Raw genomic sequence first — 19,231 nt, forward strand, 5'->3', positions numbered from 1 at the left:
GTATGTTTGTTGTTTTAATCAATTATTTTATTGTAAACCACCCAGAGTCCCCCGATGGGAGGAGATGGGCGGGGACAAATTGAATAAATAAAAAATAAATAAACGTTAACTCTATCATCCATGTCCTGCTGTGCTGCCTCACTGTAGTCAAGGGGGTGGGGAAGTTCCTGGGAGGATGAGTGAAGAGTGCTGGAAGGGTGCCAAAGAAAGGAGATTTAACAGAGTGTGCAAATTACTACACAATATCCTAAATTTCACCTGCTAGTAAAATAATGCTTAGGATGATTCAACACAGATTACGTAGAGCCCTACATGGAAAGGGAGATGCCAGTTGTTCAAGCTGGCTTTAGAAAAGGCTGAGGAACATAAGACATGATTGCTGATGCCTGCTGGAGAATTGAGAATGCCAGAGAATACCAAAAAGAAATTGGTATGTGCTTCATTCATTATAGAAAGACCTTTGATTACGTCAATCACGTCAAGCTGTGGAATGTGCTCAGAAACATGGGAATCCCAGAACATCTCATTGGTGTCATGTGAAACCCGTACACATAATCAATCTCTGTCACCTATTGCTGATGTTGAGATAAGTGACCCTTTCCAGTGGTTGAGTGAGTTGCTGTGATGTCACAGAGTGCTGATGAACATCCAAGCTGCTGGAGGCAGTTGTTAGGGTGGACCAGCAAAGAATGTTGACAAACACTGTTGCTGCTGAGGGGAAATTAAAAGGTAGGTTTGCATGCTGGAACTAGAGAGAGGACCATGACAAGATGGATAATGGGTTACTAGGTTAGGGATAGTACAGAAATATTTGGAAGGGTGAGAATTCTGCAAACCAATCAAATTAGCATCAAGGGCCTGGCTGTCGAGTTGAGTAACAAGCCGAGTTGAGCGAATAGCTGAGTACAGTTAGGGGTTAACTCTTGTTTTCTTGAAATGGGTTTCAATGTCAGTATACAATTTTGACCTTGTGAGATCGTTCTGTGCCTTCACGTCTGACAGTTACCTTGACAAGACCTTTATGCTGTGGCTGTTTCCCAAACCAGTCAGTGGCCACAGTAGTGTTAACACAGTAGTGTGAAAAAGTGCTGATTCAGGTCTGCTAGCATGCTGATAGTTTGCAGAAGGGGAAAAATGCTGCATTATCGTTGCTTCACAGAAGGAAGAGCCACACTGCAATTTCCAGTCCCAGAACTCTTCCCCTCACCCTGAGGTTGAACGCAAAGGAAAAGGAAGATTGGGGTGGGAGAGGGGACTATAAGGAGACTTTTAGCCCGGAAGAAGGCTGAGGTCCAGCCGTTAGAGAAGAGTGTTTCAGTCCCAGGGGTAAGAGAGTGCCTTCTATTTCCTTCAGCCAGATTCTCTGCCTCCACGGATCTCATTTCAGTTATGGGGCAGGGGGGGGGGGAAGGGGGAGGAAGCCCGAGATTGCCTGAGAAAATGTGGACAAAATCCTAAACATGCTTAGTGGGAAGTATATCCTACTGAATTCAGTGGGGTTTGCTTCTGAGTCAACTTGCCTTGAATGGATTTGCTTTTCTTTCAAAACAGACTCAAGCTGAAAGGACTGAACAGAAAATGGGGGAAAGAAATATACTTTAAAGTGGTTTGCTTGTTATGTATTTTCACTAAACTTATTGTATTAAGTGAGTTTCTGTAAGAAATGATTTACTGCTGTGGTGATTTTGGCATGATCTTGTGTTAATATTGCTTTTGGTGGGTTTTCTGTACAGCCAAATTCCAGTTAAAAACCTCCAAGGAAACCTCTGTTATTAGCAGGTAACTTTGGGGTTATACGAGGTGATTCTAGGCTGAATTGCTCTGCAGTGGCTCAAGATCCTGGCTTGGAATCTCTCCCAAATCCGAATCCTGTGAGAGAAATCCCTCCCTTCTCCACCACCCTCCATTGCTGATCTCTGCTTTAATTTAATTTTTGATTCAAGAATCAAGAAGAATTAAGAAAATCTTGATTTAAGATCTCTTGATAGAAGGTATGCGAAGGTCTACAGCCTCTGAAGATGCTGAATCAAATGTCTTGCTTAACATTATTGTTCCATGCGAGGGATTTATTTGTTATTTCTTCGGAGGGTCATACTCCAAACAATGGCAGCCAGGTCTTGGTATCCCCTAAGAAGAGGCTGAAATAGAAAGGAATGGGAACAGGAGGATGTTTGATTTCTAAGGCAAGTCTTCTGATGGGTTAGACCTGGATGGTTAGGAGGAACTCAACATTCCAGGAAATAAAGCTAATCAAAGACCTGCCTTGAATTCCTAAAAGGAGGATTGGACATTGTGCTCCTCCTCTACCCCAAAGCTGGGATTCGAAGACTTGGAGTACACAAGATGGGATTCCTCATTTTTTGAAGCCTGAAGATCTAGAGTGGAGCTGAAAAGAGATTATATGGGGATTTCCCTTTTTTTAACTGCCCACAGTGGCAATTTTATGAGGTAGGCTGGGGTGAAAGAGAGCAACGGGTTGGCCCCTGGTTACCTGATGACCCGTAATTTCAAGGAACACTAGCAAAATATTCACGTGGTTGATGATACAACAGGAAAGAGAAGAGAAAAAATGCTGTGCAGGGAGTAACTAGGGCAGTGTTTCTCAACCTTGGTGGCTTTAAGATGTGTGGACTTCATCTCCCAGAATTCCCCAGCTAGCATACTGATTGGAGGAGGCTTTTCATGCAGCAGGCCTGGAATTTCAGCTGAGGGAATCACCAATTACGGCCCTCAGAATGTTGCATGTTAAAGCTGTATGGATATCAGTGCAGCACATGCCCATTTTGGTGCATGGTAAAGGCGCACTGTAAGCTCACCAAGCTTTAGTGCAGCATGATTTCTTGCCAGTTCCTGGGATGGGATGGGATTGGATCTCAGCAAAGCAGCTCTTCGGCTGTGGCCTTAGTTGTTCCCATGCTACCTGCTAGTGGTAAGGACAATATCAGTACGTTTTGGCACATTTTGGCCAGTCTGCCACCTGTGCAGCCAAAGCGCATATTTGCCCCAAGCACGCTCACACTATTTTGTACAAGTCCCCATCTCTAATCTAGCGACTGCCTTGTAACCAGGTTAGATTGCAGGTAAGGACAAGTATCATAATAACAAGGGACAGTGAAATCTAGGATCTAAAGCTTCTGAAACCTCCAAAATGGAAGTCTAGCTTAAATTTACTGATCAATAAGCTAGACTTCCACTCTCAGAGCACTCTTACTAGATTCCAAGATCAGTTTCTAACAGGTTGTACCTCTCTCACATGTTAGCATTTTATCTTCCACCTTCTTTTCGTGTTTAAACAGCGAAGGACTTTCTTGTCAATGTTCTGTGGCCTAAGTTTGTATCCAGCCCAAAGGAATGTCTCTTGGGCTTTGAGTGTGGAATGGAAGGAAGGATCTTTCTGACCTTCTCTTGCGACTGTTGAATGTATTCTTTCTGTTGTCTTTTCATTCATCTCTTGAATCTTGTAGGAAATCCACATCAGACCAGAAAAGTTCCATGGTTGCTTATCAAAGTATTAGGGATGCATAAAGAGTTGAACAATTTAATTCAGAATTATCCCTCTTTTATTTCAAAGTAATGTTTTGTTCTGCTTGTTTGAAAAAGGGCCAGATGGGCCACTGAGGTTTTCTTCGAATGAAGAAGGCTGAAATTAAAAAAAAAAAGCTTTCCTGAAGATCAAAGAGAACTATTGGGGGATTCTCCTTCCCTGTAATGGGCTGTGAGAATAAGCCTGAGGAAGAGCCACAGCCAAAGCAACGGTGAGATAAGAAATTTCTGGGTCCAAAGCAGGAATGGAATTTGAAAAAATGTCACCGACTTGACCCTTCCTGGTTGACTTTAGGATAAAGGCAGGGAGTAAGGAGGCACGTCCAGAGTTGTAAGATTTGGTTACTGTAAGCCTATAAGAGAGAGCCTGTTTGGTGTAGTGGTGAAGGCACCAGGCTAGAAACCGGGAGACCGTGAGTTCTAGTCCTGCCTTGGGTACAAAGCCAGCTGGGTGACCTGGGGCCAGTCCCTCTCCCTCAGCCCTAGGAAGGAGGAGGAGGCCATGGCAAACCACTTCTGAAAATCTTGCCAAGAAAACTGCAGGGACTTGTCCAGGCAGTCTCCGAGAACTGGACACGATTGAACCGATTTTTAAAAAAACCCTATAAGAAAAGTAGTTTTAGTATTCATAACTTTGGTGTCCATGTCAGGTCTACATAGAAGGGCTGACACACCCCTGCCTCTTCTTCTTTCAGCACAGGAATTGTTCGGAAGGAGTTCACGAGAAACAGGTTGAAATAGGGGCAGTTGTAACCAGGAAACTTGGTGAGGCTCCCTTTTAATTGACCAACATGGCCTCAGTAAGAGAGGTGTCCAGTTTCACTGAAGATCTGCTGTGTCCCATTTGCCTCTCCATCTTTCGGGACCCCCACATGCTGGAGTGTGGCCACAGCTTCTGTGCTCCCTGCTTAGAGTCCTGCATCCCCAAAGGGCAAAGACGGGGGCTCTGCCCCGAGTGCCGGCGTCCCTTTGCTTTACGCCGCATGACTATCAACCGAGCCCTCTGCAGCCTGGCAGAGAAGGCCCGGCTTCTGAAGCTGGATGAAGGTGCTCAGCTGAGCGGCACCGGAGGCTGGTACTTCTGTGAGGAACACGAAGAACCTCTCAAGCTCTTCTGTAGCCAAGATGAGGAGCCCGTCTGTGTCATCTGCCGGGACTTGCCTCAGCACCGTGGGCATGACTTCCTGCCCATCAAAAATGCGGTTCAGGCCTATCAGGTGAGAAACGGGCATCCTGGTCCTGGGAGGAGAAAGAAGGTGGCCTCTGGTTGAACAAGTATCATAAAAAACGGGGTTAGAGTTGGGGTTGGGGTTGAAATCTAGGAGCTTCTGAAGCTTCTGAAGCCTCCAAAATATTTGCCAGTAAACCTAAGCTAGATTTCCACTCTCAAAGGCATGGAGAAACACTGATACTGAATCTGTACTTCCCATATTAGCAATTCATCTTCCACTTTCTGAGGGAGGATCTTTTCTGGGGACACCAGGACCAGCTTTCACCAACCAGATGACCCTCCAGATGTAATGGGACTGAAGTTACTAAACTTTTCAGTGCCACAGCAAAGGGGCAGCTGTTGGCAGGGGAAGTGCCATGAACCGGACCTCAGAAATGTCTGTTTAGTGGTCCTGATGGGGCCCCACTACAATTCAGTGCTGCTGCTGAAATTTCTAACCAAGATAGTAAGGGGGTTCAGGGATTTGCAGCAAGTCCTTTGGTGGCCTCCATATGTCAGGATTCAGCCCAGGACCTGGTGATAAATCACAGTTCTCCAGATATTTAACTCCTTACTCAGAAGATAGTCTTAGCAGAAGAGGCTACATCCAAACAGTGCTTCGCTGTGCCCACCTTCCATCTTAAAGTGAGAAGGAAATAATCCTGCTTCGCTACTCCATAGTGTGACTTTATGCACTCTGGAGTGGGTCTGTGTGTGCTGCTGTCCATACAGCTTTAAGGTACAACATGCTGATTGGGGGCAAGCCTGGGCTGAAATTCCAGCCCTGCCCAACATCATCCAGCTCATATAAGGCCTCCCCCAACAGGCTTGTCCAATACTCTGCTTACTCTGTTCACTGCAGATGTTGTTCTTTTTCTTTCTCTGCTGTACCATCAACGGACTGAACTTTTTTTTTTGCTTTGTTTTAAAATAAATTAGAACAAAACGGAAAAAAATAAACAATCACAAAAAGAAAAAAGCGATGCAACGAAAAGATATAACTGATTCTCATATAATTCATACTTTATAGATATTTGTAGTTATAAAATAAGGGTTACAGAACAGTTTTAAGAAAGGATGGCCATTCTTCATTGTAATTGTCCATATCTAATCTGAAAACAATTGATAATTGAATTGTAACAACCTCCACTGAGTAACTGGAATCATAACTGAAAGACTAGTTTTCTTAGTAATAGGAAGGGCACAGAGGATCCATTTTCATTGACCTGCATCTGTTTCCCTGTAAAAGTTCTGACTGAACTTTTTTTAATTCCTTGAAATGAGGTGCAGACCAGGTGGCTGTTTGATCTATTGACCACTTTGTTGTTGTTTATTCGTTCAGTGCCTTCCGACTCTTCGTGACTTCATGGACCAGCCCACACCAGAGCTTCCTGTCGGTCGTCAACACCCCCAGCTCCCCCAGGGACGAGTCTGTCACCTCTAGAATATCATCCATCCATCTTGCCCTTGGTCGGCCCCTCTTCCTTTTGCCCTCCATTCTTCCTAGCATCAACATCTTCTCCAGGGTGTCCTGTCTTCTCATTACGTGGCCAAAGTATTTCAGTTTTGCCTTTAATATCATTCCCTCAAGTGAGCAGTCTGGCTTTACTTCCTGGAGGATGGACTGGTTTGATCTTCTTGCAGTCCAAGGCACTCTCAGGATTTTCCTCCAACACCACAGTTCCAAAGCATCTGTCTTCCTTCTCTCAGCCTTCCTTATGGTCCAGCTCTCGCAGCCACATGTTATCTGTATTTAGGTAGCTGCTGGATGTGTGCTGTTGAACAGCTGGAGTTTGAGAAAAGAGCTTAATTGTGGGAATTGGTGTGGGAGTGATCAACTAGCTTAAGGACATAATATGAGGAGCAGAGACTGCTGGGAAAGTATCTCCTGACCAGGCAGGTTACAGAAATACAAGAGACAATGCCTGTCAATTGTACTTCCAGTTGCACTAGTTAAGCCATTATGGGCTGGTCTAGGTCAGTGATGTTCAACCTTGGCAACTTTAAGATGTGTGGACTTCAACTCCCAGAATTCCCCAGCCAGCCATGCTGGCTGGGGAATTCTGGGAGTTGAAGTCCACACATCTTAAAGTTGCCAAGGTTGAGAAACAGTAGTCTAGGTTGATTGATTGAGTGAGTAATTGATTATGTGCCATCAAGTTGTTTTCAACTCCTAGTGACCACATAGCTTGACCAAGCCCTTAAAAAAAGTGGCTGTGAAAGCCAGCATTCTGGTTTCCCTTGCAGTCAAAAGAGGATTGTGGGTGGGTGAAGAGGTCAGGGACTGAAGGGGGTGCTCCCTCAGGAAACTGGCAGATCCAGCTGGAACCACAAGGTTGCCATTATGGAGCCCATTATTTCAGGTCACCTCCCCAATGCACATCAACCTGCCCTGCATTGTTGTAGTGTGTTGAGTAGGAGATTAGGAAGAACGCCAGTTCCGAAGTGTAGCACCTTCAGCTGTCCTGTCCTTGGGCTGTTTTAGCAGCAGGGGGACCCAGAGATACAGGTAGAGACATGCAGACACATCCTTGGGAAACCATAAGGAGTCTCCCCCTGCTGGGACAGGGAGGCTGTGTGGATTTGCCGCAAGACACAACCTAGCTAGTTTAGAAACTGAACAGGAATGAAGTCTCTGATACCAGAATTGGCTGCCCACAGCACAGCGAGGAATTCAGGGCCTTATTTTCAGAGTGCGTAAACTCATCTTTTCCTTCCTGGTTTTTCCAAGGCCATGGACACTTGGCCGGTCTCTTAATGGCCTTGAGAGGCAGCTGGGAGATGTTTTCATAACAGTTGTTTTTGCCTAGGAACCCTAGTTTCAGCCTCACCGTCTCAGCCCTTGGAGGCGAGGGCCATAAACTCCAGGATGCCCGTTCCTGTGCTAGGGCTGGAAAGCCTATTTAAGCCATGGAGTCCAGCGCTCTGCTTAGGCCAGGAACTCCTCAATTAAAGCGTCCCTGGCCGGTATCTGTCCCGCTGGTGGTCGAGCACATCAGGGAAGTTCTGTAAAACTTAAAAATCCTTACTCAGACCAGATTCCTCTTGTGAGGGACACTCACGTGCACCCACAAATTTGCTTTTGACAAATCCTTTTTCCAGGGGTTCAGATGGAGTATCAGGCTCCATATTAAAAACAAGCCAAGGAGGCAGAACAAAGAATTGGAGGTGCCAAGAAAAAAAACCACATAAATTTGATTAATTAAATAGAGTTAATGTGACTATTTTCTATGCAGCGTGATGCTTCTATCACATCAGAAATTACAATGTGGTGATGCCCTTTGGAGGTGTTTGGGGTTGCAGTCAAGACTTCTGGGGGTCCTCAGGTTGCTCCCCTTTGGTGTTGATAGTTGCTGTGTCTGAATATGCGTACGAGGACCCAGTGAACCAAATCCTTGAATGCAGCAATGCAAGTCATGGTCATGCAAATCTTCAAGGAATGCATGGTGCTACTTCCACCCAGTCTTGCTCTCTCTGAAATGGTGTTTATTTTAAGCAAGATCTGATTTTCTCTTCCCCTTAGGACCAACTGAAGGCATCTCTGGAGCCTCTAGAGCAAGGTCTCCGACGGCTGAAAAGGAGTCGATGTCACCAGCAGGAGAACATTATCGAATTAAAGGTGCAGCTGGGAACAATGATGGTTGGACTTTGAGTTTCTGTTTAATGCTAAACTGAATGTATCTTCTCACTGGTCATCCCAAGAACCATTGCTATCGATGCTATGGACTGTTGCTCATTGATTTAATATTCAGTGTTCGATGGTCAGCATTTAATCCAGGCTCCTGCGATTCAGTCTAGGGAAAAGAAAAGCTACTTGCTTATTTGATTCACATGACTGACATCAGCAGAAAATAAATAAAAATGTTGTTGTGAGGCGCTCAAAATGCTAGCAGTCAATTGTGCATTTTTAGGATATTCCGTTCTGTTCTCCTTGGGTTCTCAATTCAGTTTTAAACACTTAGAAGCATTGTGGTGCTCTAAGCTATCACAAAACACACTCCTGCAATTAGCATGGAACTTAGTATATATGTGTGTATGGGTTGTCACTAGTATTATAATAAAAAAGGTTAAATATTTAAATTGCTGGTGTTGCTTAAGCAATCATCATAGTGGCATTGATTGATCGATCGATTATGTGCCATCAAGTCATTTTCAATTCCTAGTGAGATCGATTTTCTCCATGACAGTTTATCTCTAACCTGGTCTTTCAGGTCTTCCAAGGGTGCCCCCATCATCACTGTAACTGAGTCCATCCCCCTTGCTGCTGGTTGTCCTTTTCTTCTCTTTCCTTCCACCTTTCCCAGCATCAGAGCCTTCTCCAGAGAGCTGGGTTTTCACATAATGTGTCCAAAATAGGATAATTTGAGCCTGGTCCTTTGTGCCTCAAGGGAGAACTCTGGGTTGACTGATGATCCATTGGTTTGTTTTCTTGGCTGTCCACGGTATTCTCAGAAGTCTTCTCCAACACCAAAGTTCAAAGTTGTCAATAGTCTTCCTATCCTGCTCCTTCACATAGAATGTCACAGGGAATACCATGGCTTGCACGATTCCGATCTTTGTAGACACATCATGGTATAGTGGCATATCAGCTCCTTATGTTGGCATGATGGTAATTTTATGTTTGAGAGCCTAGATCAGTCATGATGACGCTGTCTTGACTACTGCAATGTGCTCTTTGTGGAGCCAACCTTGAAAAGTGTCTAGAAATCATAGCTAGTGTAATATGGAGCTACTGGGGGCATGGAACAGGGATGAAATGATGCCTGTACAGAAAGATCTGCTTTGGTTGTCAGTTGTTGACTTGGCACAAATCGGTTAATTGATTGTGCTCATAATCTACCTCAGTCCCAATGGATCTGGGTGATGCAGGGATAATTAAGGGATAAAACTCAAGATAGCTATCCCCCATCAATGAACTGGGCCAAAGTCTTGTTGAAATAAAACTGATTGAAATTGTTTCCTGGACATCAACAAAGTGCACCTTTGGGGGAAAAATTTTCTATGGAATGGCGGCTGCCAACTTGCCTGAACCTTATGTAACTTGTCCAGAGGGTCGTGTGCTTTCAGCAGATATGAGGTTTTATTAGCCAGACAGAACACTGGTAACAACCTGAAAGAAGGAATGCCAGCAAAATGATTTAGCCTCATACTAATCTCTAAATAGGAAGTAGAGTAATTTGAAATATTGCAGTGAACAGGTAAGTTAAGATATTTATTATATTATTAAATATTATTAAATATTATTATTATGCATAAATATAGATAGAGAACACTTAGACCAGGGTTCCTCAACCTTGGCAACTTTAAGATGTCTGGACTTGGACTCCCAGAATTCTCTAGCCAGCCATGCTGGCTGGGGGACTCTGGGAGTCGAAGTCCAGACATCTTAAAGTTGCCAAGGTTGAGAAACTGTGTTTCTGTGTAATATTCTGTGTAATATTCAATAGAGAGAGGAAAAAAAGTCCGTTTCACAATACATTTTAAAAATCACGGCAGTTATCAGCCAAGCAGAGAATGGAGTACTGTACGGCTATCCTAACTGTAAACTGCTCATGCTAAGAAAGGCCTGTGCAAAGAAAATGCTGTTTGCCTTACTGACTGTCTTAATAAAAGGAGAAAAAGAGGAGCTTTGCACTTCAGCTTATCTCAGAAACTGTGGCCGGCTATCATTTCTATCTGACCAAACCACAGCCTTCTGCTGTGACACATCCTTGTTTTTCCAGACCTGCTCCGAATCCTTGTCTGATCACGTCTCTGGAGAGTTTCGGAAGATGCACCAGCTGCTGAGCGATAGGGAGCTGGGTATAAAGCAGGCCTTAGAAAACCGGCGAGAAAAGAACTTGGCTCAGATGGAAACCAAGCTCAAGGAACTGGACTGGAAGATGGCCTCATGTTCAGAAACTCTCTGTCGTGTGCAGGCAGGCCTGGAGTGCAAAGACCACATTAGTTTCCTCAAGGTAATGGGGACCCTGGGCTGTGGGGTTTGCTTAGGAAGAAGACAGTTGCTGGGTGCATAGATTGCACCAAACCATGATTTGTTCAATTGTGGTTTGTTGCCCAAGTTACCATTATGGGTTCACACATTTCATTAAACCACAAAACACTGTTTGGTTTGGCTTAGGGTGTTATGTGATCCCAGGCAGTGAGAGGGAGAAATTGAGGGAGTATGCCCAATCTAGCTATTCAGTAGGAGCATCAGAAAACACAAAGAAAATGAGGCTTTACCAGCTGAAGATGATACTTTACATTCCCATTATGTAATGTTGCCCATTTTGACTTCTACTCAGATTTAAACTACAATTTGTTGTTTATTTGTTTAGTCACTTCTGACTCTTTGTGACTTCATGGACCAGCCCACGCCAGAGCTTCCTGTCGGTCGTCAACACCCCCAGCTCCCCCAGGGACGAGTCCGTCACCTCGAGAATATCATCCATCCACCTTGCCCTTGGTCGGCCCCTCTTCCTTTTGCCCTCCACTCTCCCCAGCATCAGCATCTTCTCCAGGGTGTCCTGTCTTCTCATGATGTGGCCAAAGTATTTCAGTTTTGCCTTTAATATCATTCCCTCAAGTGAGCAGTCTGGCTTTATTTCCTGGAGGATGGACTGGTTGGATCTTCTTGCAGTCCAAGGCACTCTCAGAATTTTCCTCCAACAACACAGTTCAAAAGCATCGATCTTCCTTCGCTCAGCCTTCCTTATGGTCCAGCTCTCACAGCCAGATGTCACTACAGGGAACACCATTGCTTTAACTATGTGGACCTTTGTTGTCAGTGTGATGTCTCTGCTCTTAACTATTTTATCAAGATTTGTCAATGCTCTTCTCCCAAGGATTAAGCGTCTTCTGATTTCCTGACTGCACTCAGCATCTGCAGTAATCTTCGCGCCTAGAAATACAAAGTCTTTCACTGCTTCTACATTTTCTCCTTCTATTTGCCAGTTATCAATCAAGCTGGTTGCCATCATCTTGGTTTTTTTGAGGTTTAGCTGCAAGCCAGCTTTTGCACTTTCTTCTTTCACCTTCATCATCAGGCTCCTCAGTTCCTCTTTGCTTTCAGCCATCAAAGTGGTATCATCTGCATATCTGAGATTGTTAATGTTTCTTCCAGCGATTTTAACTCCAGCCTTGGATTCCTCAAGCCCAGCATGTTGCATGATGTGTTCTGCATACAAGTTGAATAGGTAGGGTGAGAGTATACAGCCCTGCGGTACTCCTTTCCCAATCTTAAACCAGTCCGTTGTTCCGTGGTCTGTTCTTACTGTTGCTACTTGGTCGTTATACAGGTTCTTCAGGAGGCAGACAAGATGACTTGGTATCCCCATACCACTAAGAACTTGCCACAATTTGTTCTGGTCCACACAGTCAAAGGCTTTAGAATAGTCAATAAAACAGAAATAGATGTTTTTCTGAAACTCCCTGGCTTTTTCCATTATCCATCGGATATTGGCAATTTGGTCCCTAGTTCCTCTGCCTCTTCTAAACCCAGCTTGTACATCTGGCAATTCTCGCTCCATGAATTGCTGAAGTCTACCTTGCAGGATCTTGAGCATTACCTTACTGGCATGTGAAATGAGTGCCACTGTTCGATAGTTTGAACATTCTTTAGTGTTTCCCTTTTTTGGTATGGGGATATAAGTTGATTTTTTCCAATCTGATGGCCATTCTTGTGTTTTCCAAATTTGCTGGCATATAGCATGCATTACCTTGACAGCATCATCTTGCAAGATTTTGAACAGTTCAGCTGGGATGCCATCGTCTCCTGCTGCCTTGTTATTAGCAATGCTTCTTAAGGCCCATTCAACCTCACTCTTCAGGATGTCTGGCTCTAGCTCACTGACCACACCGTCAAAGCGATCCCCGATATTGTTATCCTTCCTATACAGGTCTACTGTATATTCTTGCCACCTTTTCTTGATCTCTTCTTCTTCTGTTAGGTCCTTGCCATCTTTGTTTTTGATCATGCCCATTTTGGCCTGGAATTTACCTCCAATGTTTCTAATTTTCTGGAAGAGGTCTCTTGTCCTTCCTATTCTATTGCCTTCTTCCACTTCCGTGCATTGCTTATTTAAAAATAATTCCTTATCTCTTCTGGCTAACCTCTGGAATTTTGCATTTAATTGGGCATATCTCCCCCTATTGCTGTTGCCTTTTGCTTTCCTTCTTTCTTGGGCTACTTCTAGTGTCTCAGCAGACAGCCATTTTGCCTTCTTGGTTTTCTCTTTCTTTGGGATGTATTTTGTTGCCACCTCCTGAACAATGTTGCGAACTTCTGTCCATAGTTCTTCCGGGACCCTATCTACTAAGTCCAGTCCCTTAAATCGATTCTTCACCTCCACTGCATATTCCTTAGGAATATTAGTGAGCTCATATCTAGGTGATCTGTGGGTCTTCCCTAATCTCTTTAGTCTGATCCTAAATTGTGCAAGAAGAAGTTCGTGATCGGAACTACAGTCAGCTCCAGGTCTTGTTTTTACCGACTGTATAGATGTCCGCCACCTTTGGCTGCAAAGGATGTAGTCAATCTGATTTCGGTGTTGTCCATCTGGTGAAGTCCATGTATAAAGCTGTCTCTTAGGTTGTTGGAAGAGAGTGTTTGTTATGCAGAGTGAGTTGTCTTGGCAAAATTCTATCAGCCTATGTCCTGCTTCGTTTTATTCTCCCACGCCATGCTTACCTGTAATTCCAGGTGTCATTTGACTGCCCACCTTAGCATTCCAGTCTCCCGTGATGAAAATAACATCTCTTTTAGGCGTGTTGTCCAGTAGGTGCTGCAGATCCTCACAGAACTGCTCTACTTCAGCTTCTTCAGCATCTGTGGTTGGGGCGTATATTTGGATCACTGTGATGTTAGATGGCTTGCCCTGAATTCGAATTGAGATCATTCTATCGTTTTTTGGATTGTATCCAAGCACTGCTTTAGCCACTTTACTATTAATTATGAAGGCTACTCCATTTCTTCTTGGTCCTCTTGTCCACAGTAGTAGATCTGGTGGCCATTTGATGTGAAGTGGCCCATTCCAGTCCATTTCAGTTCACTGACGCCCAAAATGTCTATCTTTAATCTTGACATCTCACCAATAACCACATCCAATTTGCCCTGGCTCACAGATCTTACATTCCAGGTTCCAATGGAGCGTTGATCCTTAGAACATCGGATTCACCGTTCACCACCAGCACCGTCAGCCGCTAGCCGTCCTTTCGGCTTTGAGCTAGCTGCGTCATCATGTCTGGGGCTAGTTGAACTCATCCTCTGTTCCTCCCCAGTAGCATTTTGACCATCTTCCGACCTGGGGGTCTCATCTTCCGATGGTATACCGACATCTCTCTGGTTGTACTGATCCATTTAGTTTTCACGGCAAGAATACTGAGGTGGGTTGCCATTACCTTCCCCAGGGATCGCATTTAGTCTGACCTCTCTGTCATGACCTTCCTGTCTTGGGTGGCCTTTCACGGTTTAGCTCATGGCATCATTGAGGTGCTCAAGCTCCAGCACCACGACAAGGTAACGATCCTTTGCTGAAGTTAAACTACAATACACTGCTTAAATTTAATTTGCAGCTTTGCTGATATAAAAACTGCTTTGCATATCTTTGCTTCTGTTCACCACTGACAACATCTCTGCACTTTCTTTATGGCTGATTTTCTTCAAGCAGCTGATAGATTCCACAGTGTCTGTTCATTCAAAAGGGAGAATGGCCAGTGCATGCTCCTTCATCACCCTTGGGTTTTTCATGGTGGATCAAGCTTTCTCAGTCTGCAGGCCCTCAATTTTCTTTTCTTCCTTGTGTGTTGTGATAGTATTTCACTGGGATTTTTTTTTTCTGATAATAAACTAGGGCCTGATCTACTGAGTCAAGAATCTGTTGGGCACCATTATAACACAGCAGCCTTTGACAGGAAAGTGGGTGGTAACCCAGTGAAAGGATTATTTTGATTGTTATCTCACTTTTTCCTTTCTTTCTTCCTTCGTTCCCTCCCTCCCTTGCTCCCTCCCATAGGAGGCAAAAGAGTTGCTGGAGAAGTAAGTGGTGTTTCTCTTTTCTTATATAATAAATATATGAAAGGAAGAAAAAAATGAACCAGCAGAGACTGACCATTGAGGGGTTTCTGATCCTACAGGATGCATCAGTTTTGCCTCCCCACTCTAGGCATGGGGAAGACTTGCCAGCTGAGTAGAAAAAGGGCAAACCATCAGCCTGACTTAATGGTCTTCCACCATTCAGAAGTGGCTGGATCTGCCAAAATGAGTACAGGTAATCCTCACTTAATGACCATAATTGGACTGGAATTTTGGTTGCTAAGCAAAGTGGCCATTAAGTGAATCATCCCAGCCAGCTTCCGGCAAGGAAAACCAATGGGGAACTGTGTGATTCGCTTAACAATCACATGGTCCACTTAATGACTGCAGTGAGTCACTTAACGGCTGCAGCAAAAAAAGGTCGTAAAATCAGGTTGGATTTGCTTAATGACTGCTTCGCTTAGCAACTGAAATTCCAGTCCCAATTGTGGTCATTAAGCGAGGACTACCTGTAATTGTAATGTTCAATAAAATTACTACATAAAAAAAAGAACCTGATGTATGGAGCAGGAGAGGGACCCAGGTATAATTGTCTTCCGTTTCCTATCTTCCCACTTTTCCCCAGTATTTTCCATGCCTTTTTCTTTCTTACTGCACAAAACCCATTAAAGAGGAGAAAGGGAAAATTGCAACATCATTCTTTTTGATCATCAGGGCTCAGAGTTCTCTCTTTAGAAGGATCCAGATGTGATTTCTCTCAGTTTGGTAGAATAGGAACAGTTCATTCTAAAACGGTTGACCCTTGGGATGTTCTTCTCCTGTAGGGTCCGTAAGGAGCAAGGAGCCCCAGATGGAGACGAACTGGAAGGAGAAGATGGGCTGGTGGCCAGCAGTGAAGACACAGATGAGTGTGAGAATGAGGTTGATGAAGGGCTGATGAGAGAGGATGAAGATGTTGACGAGGAAGAGGAGGAAGAGGAGGAGGAGAAGGAAGAAGAAGAAGAAGAAGAGGATGAACAAGAGGAAGAACAAGAGACAGCAGCAGTAGAAGAGGAGGAGGAGAGTGAAGATGGAGTGGTGGCTGTAGACTTGAACCTGGGCGAGTTTAAAGGACCTCTGCAATTCTATGCCTGGAAGGAGCTCTTCGGTGCAGTACATCCAGGTGAGGGGATGTGGAGATGGGGTTTTTAGACTAAATGTTTCAGTATTGGTTTATGACTTTTACACCCCACCTTTTCTCTGGAAGTTCAAGGCTATGTATCTCCACAGCAACAGCCCCGTAGTGTGATTTGGGCTAAAAGAGAGGATGACTGGCTCAAACTTACCCAGTGAGCTCATAGTCAAGGGAGGACTTGAACATGGCTCTTCTTGGTTCAAAGGCAACACCTTCCCCGTGATGCTCCTCTGGCTGTTTGAAAATCCAGGATAGGCATGGTTATAACGTTCCTTCTTGCTTTCTAGATGTTCTGCCTTGTTAATCAGGAGCAGCAAACATGGGTGGATGATGACAGGACGTATCCAGATATCTTTCAGTTCATCACATAAAAAGCCCCACTATTGATCCCTCATCCTATGGAAAATGCATAGTGTGTAAGCAGTGGAGCTACTGTGACCATTGCTCATGTCACGGGTGGGGGAACTGGCACTGTAAAGGTCTCCCCTCCTTACCACAGTTGTACACCTCTAGAGATGTCCATCCCTTGTTTTGCTTCAAACTAGAAGCTGGTCTTAAGGCTTCTGCTAAGTCCCATGTAGCTGGGCAAGATCAGGAAGGCAAGAGCTGTACAGGAGTTCAGGAAAGTCTCTTTAATGTTCATCTGGGGTAAACACAGAATCTTGGAAGCTGTAAGGAGAATGTCCTACCTCTTTATACAGTGGTGTGTTAATACATTGTCTCAAATGGTCCGAAATGCTTCTTCTCAGGTTTCTGGCGCCTGGGCTGGGTTGCTGTTTACGAAGTGAGCTGCCCAGGGGCTCGCTAGTTGCTGTCTCTGGATTTTTTTTATGTCTGTTCTCTCTTCCAGTCTCTTTTGTCTTCCTTGTGTAATGAGGTATTAGAAGTTTAGACTATGTGATAACTCCTGAAGATAATATTTTTACCATCATTTAGAATAGGATTTGCACAATTTGGGGGCGGGGGGAAGAGTAGATGTGCCCAGGGCAAATAAAGGGATGAGGCCAGAAAAAAAAATCCCAAATTAGATTAGATTACAATAAATCCCAAATTTGACCTGGTTAAAACTAACTAAATTAAAGCTACTGTGAATATGATTAATCTATGGTGAATATTTTTTCCCATAGTGTGATTTTTTTTAAAAAAAACCAATTTGGGGATGACCTTTGGAGAATCCCACAAGGTTCAGAACGACATCTCAGATTTAGAGGAATAAAAATGGCCGTGTCTTCGGCAAGCAGACCAGAACTAGCTCTAGGTGTTTGCTTTGGCTGTAGAAAAGTATGATGCTACTGGCACCCAAAGGGAAGCTTCAGAGATGTTGGGGATGGGAGCTCTGTTGATAGATTGCTAATATTGCATTTGTGTCTAATTTTTCCTGGACCACTTTACATTCCTGCCTTAGCCTGCGCAAGTCCACTCTTGTTCATTCTCAGTTCTTCCCATCTTCCCTCTCTAGTCCCTGCATGCATCACTTTTGACTGCAACTCAGCTCATCCCAGCCTGGTCCTTGTGGAAGAAGCCACCGGGGTCAAGTTCAGTCCTGGCCGACGGTTCTGGCGACGAAAGCCAGAGCGCTTCACCTCCAGCCCATGCGTGGTGGGACGGAAGGGCATCGCCACGGGGCGGTTCTACTGGGAGATCCGAGTCGGGGACAGCACTGGTTGGGTGGTGGGGACAGCCAAAAAGTCTGTGAAGCGCAAGAAGCGGCTGAACTTTCTACCCAAGGAAGGCGTGTGGGCCATTGAGCTGAAGGCTGGAGAGTACCAAGCTCTGAGCGAACCCCGTATGCCGCTCTCAGTCTGCGGGAGGATGGATAAGGTTGGGGTCTACCTGGACTTTGAAGGAGGGCAGCTCTCTTTCTACAACAGCAGCAGCATGAGCCACCTCTACACTTTCCAAGCATGCTTCCAGGAAGAGCTGCTTCCCTTTCTCAGCACCCAAAGCAGCCATCCCCTCTCAGTGTGGGACCTGGAGCTCTGAGATCCTAGCTCAGGGTGCAGCATGGCAAAGAATAGGCTGGTGAAAATCAGGGACAGGAAGCCGTTTAGATGTGCTGGGAGGGATGTTGGGAGAGACAACCCATTCTATTCATTCTTTGTAAGCAATCGCCCAAAGATTTGAAACCGGCCTGATCAGACTATTATGGTTCATGATGATTGTTCTTGACACAGAGAGTTCTATAGTACAGCTTTTAACTTGGCCTCCTATCTCCCATATCTTTAAATTCCTCGACCCATAGACAGCATGCCTCATTTGCATGTGAATTAACATGTAAATTAAGTTGTCCCACAATGCAACTCTGAGGAAGCTGTTTGTTGTCACTCCCACTTCCTTTCCCTCTCTTCCTTCTTCTCCACCAGAAGCAAGCAGAGGGATGTGTGCTGCTCTCCTCCATTCTGGGCACCATGTGGTGGGCCTAGAATTCCCCTTTCTTCCACGCAGCTCTTGGCAGCTGTAGGGCTGAGAGTTTAGGGCAAAACGAAGTATTTAGAAGGAAAGGAAGAACAAAGGAACCTCATCTTTTCCACCAAGATGGATGTAACAAAAGCAACAATAAAGTCAGTAAGATTCTTTTTATTTCTTAACCTAATATGTCTGAGCGTGTGATTCTTTATGCTCGGGAGGGCTGAGTGTGTAAGATCCATAACCTGTGTCTCTCTGATGTGCTCACTGAAGCCATCTAAGATCATTTTCTTTTTCTGTGCCAGCTTCTCAGCTGTGTTATAAGCTCTGCTCCATTTTAGTGGTTCTAGCAGGCCACTAAATTGGCTTCATTAACTTGGCCTCCTGTTTCCCCTATCTTTAAATTCCTAGACCCATAGACAGTAGTGGGGACAGAGTTTGCCTCTGCCCACCTGCAGTGCAAGTTTCAGCCATGTAGGCACACTTCTCCTGTAAGGCAAAGCTGGCTGAGACAGACCCTTTCCGGGAGCATGCATGTGACCCGTGATCTGCCTGCAGTGCAAGGTTTTACCTGATTTCAATACCTTCAGCTGCAGGCAAAAAGAATGAAAGCAAGCCATACTTCTTGCCCTCGGTTGGGAAGGCCTTAGTAAAGATTCAAATGCTGGGATGTGTCTATACCTGCAAAAACCAGAGGGATGGTTTTCTCTATGACCCTTTATGGAAGCACAAGTTGGACTTCGAAGAAGCAGGATAGAAAGAAAGCCTATTGACTCTCTTGAACTTCGGTGTGGGAGAAGAGTCTTGAAAGTACAAACAAATGGATCACCGAACAAATCAACGCAGAGTTCTCACTCAAGGAACAAATGACCAGGCTCGAATT

The 19,231-nt window shown here is 44.7% G+C and overlaps 1 protein-coding gene across 1 annotated transcript; it reads left to right on the forward strand.

Annotated features, from left to right (window-relative positions):
- The first annotated feature begins 1,141 nt into the window (after nt 1–1,141).
- On the forward strand, nt 1,142–18,207 carry LOC134488948 (nuclear factor 7, ovary-like). The gene is made up of 7 exons (XM_063291308.1): nt 1,142–1,326; nt 4,239–4,760; nt 8,277–8,372; nt 10,477–10,710; nt 14,749–14,771; nt 15,593–15,930; nt 17,402–18,207. Exons 2-7 carry the CDS (start codon nt 4,335–4,337, stop codon nt 17,923–17,925), a joined length of 1,641 nt encoding a protein of 546 aa, XP_063147378.1. The 5' UTR covers nt 1,142–1,326; nt 4,239–4,334; the 3' UTR covers nt 17,926–18,207.
- Nucleotides 18,208–19,231: the final 1,024 nt, after the last annotated feature.

Source organism: Candoia aspera, chromosome 2 (assembly GCF_035149785.1).
Source record: "Candoia aspera isolate rCanAsp1 chromosome 2, rCanAsp1.hap2, whole genome shotgun sequence".
NCBI lineage: Eukaryota > Metazoa > Chordata > Lepidosauria > Squamata > Boidae > Candoia > Candoia aspera.